The sequence below is a fragment of the Boleophthalmus pectinirostris genome, unplaced genomic scaffold, assembly GCF_026225935.1.
Source record: "Boleophthalmus pectinirostris isolate CB_2022bp ecotype Guang Dong unplaced genomic scaffold, ASM2622593v1 HiC_scaffold_9, whole genome shotgun sequence".
NCBI lineage: Eukaryota > Metazoa > Chordata > Actinopteri > Gobiiformes > Gobiidae > Boleophthalmus > Boleophthalmus pectinirostris.
Genome location: NW_026571541.1, coordinates 39776626 through 39784125, shown reverse-complemented (window position 1 = coordinate 39784125; position 7500 = coordinate 39776626). Strand labels below are relative to the sequence as shown.

At 51.2% G+C, this 7500-nt stretch overlaps 2 protein-coding genes across 2 annotated transcripts in view; one reads left to right on the top strand and one right to left on the bottom strand.

The window, feature by feature from the left end:
- The window catches only part of ece2b (endothelin converting enzyme 2b), a 31332-nt gene extending 27189 nt beyond the window's left edge, over positions 1-4143 (top strand). The window contains exons 13-19 of the mRNA XM_055166656.1: positions 1-16; positions 279-382; positions 618-728; positions 1770-1837; positions 1931-2121; positions 2388-2483; positions 2570-4143. The exon at positions 1-16 is cut by the window's left edge and continues 62 nt beyond it. Coding sequence (XP_055022631.1) covers positions 1-16; positions 279-382; positions 618-728; positions 1770-1837; positions 1931-2121; positions 2388-2483; positions 2570-2746 — 763 coding nt within the window. The 3' untranslated portion in view covers positions 2747-4143. The remainder of the gene's footprint in view (positions 17-278; positions 383-617; positions 729-1769; positions 1838-1930; positions 2122-2387; positions 2484-2569) is intronic.
- Positions 4144-4514: 371 nt separating this feature from the next.
- The window catches only part of pgm2l1 (phosphoglucomutase 2-like 1), an 18881-nt gene continuing 15895 nt past the window's right edge, over positions 4515-7500 (bottom strand). The window contains exons 9-14 of the mRNA XM_020938439.2: positions 7161-7500; positions 6978-7071; positions 6770-6899; positions 5970-6159; positions 5703-5836; positions 4515-5250 (exon numbers count right to left, since the gene is read on the bottom strand). The exon at positions 7161-7500 is cut by the window's right edge and continues 30 nt beyond it. Coding sequence (XP_020794098.2) covers positions 5148-5250; positions 5703-5836; positions 5970-6159; positions 6770-6899; positions 6978-7071; positions 7161-7500 — 991 coding nt within the window. The 3' untranslated portion in view covers positions 4515-5147. The remainder of the gene's footprint in view (positions 5251-5702; positions 5837-5969; positions 6160-6769; positions 6900-6977; positions 7072-7160) is intronic.

The following is a 7500-nucleotide window of genomic DNA, read 5'->3' as shown; positions in this document are numbered from 1 at the left end:
CGACGTTTACGACGGGGTAAGTCCAGAACCAGAACCTGAACCTGAACCAGGTCCAGAACCAGGTCCAGAACTAGGATCTAGACCAGGATCTAGACCAGACTACAGGTGGTCTACAGAACCGTCTGAAGCGGTTTATAGGAGAATTCTAACTGGTTTGGGGGATTGTAACCAGTTTTCTTATGATCCCTGTTTTTGAGGACAGTTCCTCCTTTAGTCCTGGTCTAGTCCTGGTCTTGTCCTGGTCTGGTCTTGGATTGTAACCGGTCTGTGTGTTTCAGTACGAGGTTTCTGAGGAGAGTTTCTTCCAGAACATGTTGAACTTTTATAACTTCTCGTCTCGAGTGATGGCCGACCAACTCCGCAAGACGCCCAACAAAGACCAGTGAGTCAGGGGGCGGGGACAGGTGAGGGGACAGGTGAGGGGGCGGGGACACGTGAGGGGACAGATGAGGGGGCGGGGACAGGGGGTGGGGTTTCTTGAAGGAGAACGGGACATTTCTGTTTTAAACTAAGAAAATAAAGTGAAGCTAATGGTAAATATCTAACTCCTCCCCTTCCCCCCTGCCCCTGACTCCTCCCCCTGACTCCTCCCCCTTGATTCCGCCCTCTTTGCGCAGGTGGAGCATGACTCCGCCCACAGTGAATGCGTACTACATGCCCACCAAGAACGGCATCGTGTTTCCCGCCGGAATCCTGCAGGCGCCGTTCTACGCCCACGACCACCCCAAGTACCCACACCACCTTTACACCGCCTTTACACCGGGTTTACACCGGGTTTACACTGCCTTTACACCGGGTTTACACCACCTTTACACCGGGTTTACACCGCCTTTACACCACCTTTACACCGGGTTTACACCGCCTTTACACCGCCTTTACACCACCTTTACACCGCCTTTACACCGCCTTTACACCGGGTTTACACTGCCTTTACACCACCTTTACACCGCCTTTACACCACCTTTACACCGCCTTTACACTGCCTTTACACCGCCTTTACACTGCCTTTACACCGTCTTTACACCACCTTTACACCGTCTTTACACCACCTTTACACCACCTTTACACCACCTTTACACCGCCTTTACACCACCTTTACACCGCCTTTACACCGCCTTTACACCACCTTTAAACCGCCTTTACACCAGGTTTACACCGCCTTTACACCAGGTTTACACTGCCTTTACACCACCTTTACACCAGGTTTACACTGCCTTTATACCAGGTTTACACCGCCTTTACACTGGGTTTACACTGCCTTTACACCACCTTTACCCCGCCTTTACACCACCTTTACACCGGGTTTACACCACCTTTACACCGCCTTTACACCACCTTTACACCGGGTTTACACCACCTTTACCCCGGGTTTACACCACCTTTACACCACCTTTACCCCGGGTTTACACCACCTTTACACCACCTTTACACCGGGTTTACACCACCTTTACACCACCTTTACACCGGGTTTACAACACCTTTACCCCGGGTTTACACCGCCTTTACACCACCTTTACACCGGGTTTACACCGGGTTTACACCACCTTTACACCGCCTTTACACCGGGTTTACACTGCCTTTACACCACCTTTACACTGCCTTTACACCACCTTTACACCGTTTAAGACCTCCTTTTAGACCAGTTTTAAGTCAGGTTTAAACCAGAGTACTGAAGACCTCCTTTAGATTGAGTTTAGTCCTGCTTTAGACCTGGTTTAGTCCTGGTTTAGTTCTGGTTTAGTCCTGGTTCTGACCCAGATCTGTTTCAGGGCTCTGAACTTCGGTGGGATCGGTGTGGTGATGGGACATGAGTTGACACACGCCTTCGACGACCAGGGTGAGTCCAGACCCGGACTCGGACCCAGACCCAGGGTCTGGGTTTCAAATCCTGGTCCAGACCTGGTTCAGACCCGGTTGTTGCTCGTTGCAGGGCGGGAGTACGATAAAGAGGGGAACCTGCGGCCCTGGTGGCAGAACAGCTCTGTGGCGGCGTTCTCGGAGCGGAGTCGCTGTATGGAGGTGCAGTACCAAAACTACAGCGAGAACGGAGAGAACGTGAACGGAAAACAGACGCTCGGAGAGAACATGGCCGACAATGGAGGGCTGAAGGCGGCCTATCGGGTGAGAGGGGCGGGGCTACAGAGGGGCGGGGCCTATCGGGTGAGAGGGGCGGGGGCTACAGAGGGGCGGGGCCTAACGGGTGAGAGGGGCGGGGCTACAGAGAGGCGGGGCCTATCGGGTGAGAAAATGACATTCGTCTCCGTTTTGGACTTTTACTATTTTTCGACTCCCAGAGTCTAGTCCTGCTCTAGTCTTGGTCTTGGTCTGGTCCTGGTCTGAGTCCTGGTCTGGTCCTGGTCTAAGTCCTGGTCTGGTTCTGGTTTCAGGCATACCGGTCGTGGGTGCAGAGACACGGGGAGGAGAAGCTTCTTCCTGCGGTGAACCTCACCAACGACCAGCTCTTCTTCGTGGGATTTGCTCAGGTCTGTGACTCCTCCCCCTCCTGACTCCTCCCCCTCACCTGTCCTCTCACCTGTCCTCTCACCTGTCCCTCCCGTGTGCTCGTCAGGTGTGGTGTTCAGTCCGGACTCCGGAGAGCGCTCACGAGGGTTTGGTGACGGACCCTCACAGTCCTCCGCGTCTGCGCGTCATCGGGACCCTCGCCAACTCGCCCGAATTCAGCCGCCATTTCCAGTGCCCGCTGGGGTCGCCCATGAACCCCGGGCGCCGCTGCGAGGTGTGGTGAGCCGAACGCTCCAATCACAGCGCGCCACCTCAGAAACTCCTCCCACAAACTCAGAGGAAACACACGCCCTCCCTGTGTGTCAGGTCCCCTCCTGTGTGTCAGGTGCCCTCCCTGTGTGTCAGGTGCCCTCCCGTGTGTCAGGTGCCCTCCCTGTGTGTCAAGTGCCCTCCCGTGTGTCAGGGGCCCTCCCTGTGTCAGGTGCCCTCCTGTGTGTCAGGTCCCCTGCCGTGTGTCAGGTCCCCTCCCTGTGTGTCAGGGGCCCTCCCTGTGTGTCAGGGGCCCTCCCTGTGTGTCAGGGGCCCTCCTGTGTGTCAGGTCCCCTCCCTGTGTGTCAGAGGCCCTCCCTGTGTGTCAGGTCCCCTCCCTGTGTGTCAGGGGCCCTCCCTGTGTGTCAGGTGCTCTCCTGTGTGTCAGGTGCTGTCCCTGTGGCAGGTGCAGATTGGAGGCGGGACTTACACTGGATTGCACCAATAGGAAGTGTCTTACAGGACTGTGGACCAATCACAGAGCATGTTTTTGGACTCGTTTTGGACCAATTGTGTGTTTTTATTTAAGTGAAGGAGCCAATGAGAAGTGCCAAATGGACTCAGGGGCGGGGCCAGCGCTGGCGGCCAATCAGGTGACAGGAGTAGATGTGATGTATTTTTAGACTGAAATATTTAATTTAATGTGACTCCTGAGAACCCCAGAGGACCTCAGAAGACCCCAGAGGACCTCAGAGGACTCCAGAAGACCTCAGAGGACATCAGAAGACCCCAGAGGACCTCAGAGGACCCCAGAGGACTCCAGAAGACCTCAGAGGACTCCAGAAGACCCCAGAGGACCCCAGAGGACCCCAGAGGACCTCAGAGGACCCCAGAGGACCTCAGAAGACCCCAGAGGACCTCCGAAATCGTCTAAACTCTGAGTTTTGTCGAGATTCTGGAGTCGAATCAGAGAAAAGATCAAATCCAAATTTTGTGATTTTTACCTTTTGGACATTTCACAGTAAAACTGTTATTCACAAGAAACTCGGCCCCAGACCCCGGGGTCTGTGACATCATCACGTTCTACCACGGACCCCGGGGCCCCAGTCTGACGATTTACAAACACAAAGTCGAGTTTTAAATAAATTTAATTCTGAAAAAAATGAAGACGTTTGAGTCAAATGAGACGTTTAATTATGAAGAGTTACGGAGGGGCCTCTGGGGGCCGCTGCAGGACTCTCTGCGGGGCCCTCTCGGGGTTCCTCTGTGGTCCTCTCACAGGTCCTCTCAGGGGCCCCTCGGTCGGTCCTGTGTGGGTCCTCTGCGGGGCCCTCGGGGGGGGGCCGTGTGTTTGTGTCCCTGTTCGTCTTGTTCTTTTGCCTTTAAATATTTAAATAAACCGACACCACGAGCTTCACTTTGTTTGTGTCACTTTATTACACCAGGTACAGATCAGGTCTGTGGAGGGGCGAGCTCACTGAGTCATGTACAGATCAGGTCTGTGGAGGGGCGAGCTCACTGTGAGTCATGTACAGATCAGGTCTGTGGAGGGGCGAGCTCACTGAGTCATGAACAGATCAGGTCTGTGGAGGGGCGAGCTCACTGTGAGTCATGTACAGATCAGGTCTGTGGAGGGGCGAGCACACTGTGAGTCATGTACAGATCAGGTCTGTGGAGGGGCGAGCTCACAGAGTCATGTACAGATCAGATCAGGTCTGTGGAGGGGGAACTCACGAGTACAGATCAGGTCTGTGAGTCATGTACAGATCAGGTCTGTGGAGGGGCGAGCTCACTCACTGTCATTAAACACTAGAAACAAAAGTTTTATTTATTTGTTTTTTCCATCAAACACAAGTTTGAATCAAAACTTCAATTAAACACGAGACAAAAGCATCAACACGAACACCTCACTCCAAGAACTAAACCAGGACTGAACCAGGACTGAACCAGGACTGAACCAGGACTAAAGGGTCCTTCAGTGTCTCAGTTTGTGAAAATAAATCTTTTGTTTCATAAATATTTTGCCTCTAGTAAAAAAAATAATAAATTAAACTGAAATGTTCCTGAAACAACAACAACACACACACACACAAACACACACACACACACACACACACACACACAAACACACACACAAACACACACACACACACAAACACACACACACACACACACAAACACACACACAAACACACACACACAAACACACGCACCAGAACCAGAACCACATTCTAATCATGTCTTTCATGACGTCGTGAGTTTTTCTTTATTTGTCGTGAGTTTCTTGACTCAGATGTTCCTGAAAGTTCCGTGTTCCCTCAGAGGAACATGTTTTATTCCGCTCTCTGTTGTCACGGCGACGAAACACGGAACCTTCCATCTGTCGACTCAACTGTTTCTAACCGAGCGTTTCAGCCAATCAGAGCGGGGCGGGGCTAAAGGCTGCGGCCAATCAGGTGATTCTTCTCCGGCTCCAGAAACTCGTCCAATAGCGACGCAGAGACAGAAAGAAGCTCCGCCTCCAAAGCCGACGCGTCGCTGAAAAAACAAAAACAAACAAACAAAAACACCAGTAAAAAGTATTAGTGTACTGTAATACTACTGGAGTACTACTGGAGTACTACTGTACTACTACTGTACTACTACTGGAGTACTACTGGAGTACTACTGTACTACTACTGTACTACTACTGGAGTACTACTGGAGTACTACTGTACTGCTACTACTGGAGAACTACTGTACTACTACTGTACTACTACTGTAATACTACTGGAGTACTACTGGAGTACTACTGTACTACTACTGTACTACTACTGGAGTACTACTGGAGTACTACTGTACTGCTACTACTGGAGTACTACTGGAGTACTACTGTACTACTACTGTAATACTACTGGAGTACTATGGGCGGCAGTACTTCAGTTGGGTGTGTGTGTGTGTGGTAGTAGTAATAGAAGTAATAGTAGTAGTAGTAATAGTAGTAGTAGTACCTGTGGCGTCCCGCCTCTCCGCAGATCTCGGCGTACATCTTGATCTTTGGTTCGGTGCCGCTCGTTCGGAGCGTCGCCGTGACGCCGTTTTCCAGCCAGAAAGTGATCATGTGACCTCCACTGACAGGGAGCAGCTGCCGACACACCACACACACATTACACCAGATGCCCTGCCACGCACCAATGCTCCAATCACAGCGCAGGGGCGGAGCCGAGCGCCACACTCGCCACTGACAGGTGCATGATGGGAGCTGTAGTCGTACTCACACTTGTGTTGTCGCTCTGGCGGCTGTCGTAGTTGGCGCCGATGTCCCTGACGTGCAGGATCCTGCAGGAGGCGCAGGATTTGGGGTACGTCCCCGAACCCTGGAAATCTCGGAGCCGAGAAAAAATCCGATTCACCGTGAGCGGATCGTGACAGATGAGGTACGACGTCCGCGACACGTGGAGACCGTAACTACACAAAAACACACGATTAATAAAACTACAACTACACAGAGACACGATTAATAAAACTACAACTACACAGAGACACGATTAATAAAACTACAACTACACAGAGACACGATTAATAAAACTACAACTACACAGAGACACACGATTAATAAAACTACAACTACACAGAGACACGATTAATAAAACTACAACTACACAGAGACACGATTAATAAAACTACAACTACACAGAGACACGATTAATAAAACTACAACTACACAGAGACACGATTAATAAAACTACAACTACACAGAGACACGATTAATAAAACTACAACTACACAGAGACACGATTAATAAAACTACAACTACACAGAGACACACGATTAATAAAACTACAACTACACAGAGACACGATTAATAAAACTACAACTACACAGAGACACGATTAATAAAACTACAACTACAACTACACAGAGACACGATTAATAAAACTACAACTACACAGAGACACGATTAATAAAACTACAACTACACAGAGACACGATTAATAAAACTACAACTACACAGAGACACGATTAATAAAACTACAACTACACAGAGACACGTGAAAAGGTCGTGTGTGGGACTCACGTCTCGTAGACTTTTTGAAGCTGTTGGCTCAGACTCAGGTTCTGGTGATGGAGGAAACTCGCCATTTCTGCCACAACCGCCGCCGCGCTCACGCCGTCTTTCTCTGGAACCAGACTCCCACACAGGAACCCTACAAGAACCACACCCAGAACCTCAGACTCCACAGAAACCTCAAGCCCAGACCCTGTGGTGGGAGGGCAGGACTCACCGATCGACTCCTCAAATGAAAACAGAACTTTGTGTCCAGACTTCAGCAGCTCCTGGATCCTGTTCCCGATCCACTTAAACCCAGGAAGAGTCTCCTGAAAACAAACCAGGTCTGAGCCAGGACTGAACCACGACTGAACCAGGACTGAACCAGGACTGAACCAGGACTGAACCAGGACCAAACCTCGTAGCAGAGTCCCTCTTTGCTGCAGATGCTCTGGAGGATCTTGGAGGAGACTGTGGTGGTCAACATGAACACTTTCTGCTCTTGGGTCCGGTCTTGGGTCCGGTCTTGGGTCCGGTCTTGGGTCCGGTCTTGGGTCCGGTCTTGGGTCCGGTCTTGGGTCCGGTCTTGGGTCTGGTCTTGGGTCCGGTCTTGGATCTGGTCTTGGATCCGGTCTTGGGTCCGGTCTTGGGTCCGGTCTTGGGTCTGGTCTTGGGTCCGGTCTTGGATCTGGTCTTGGGTCCGGTCTTGGGTCTTTCTGTAGTTCAGTAACATCCACCATCCGAGCAGAGCAGCCATC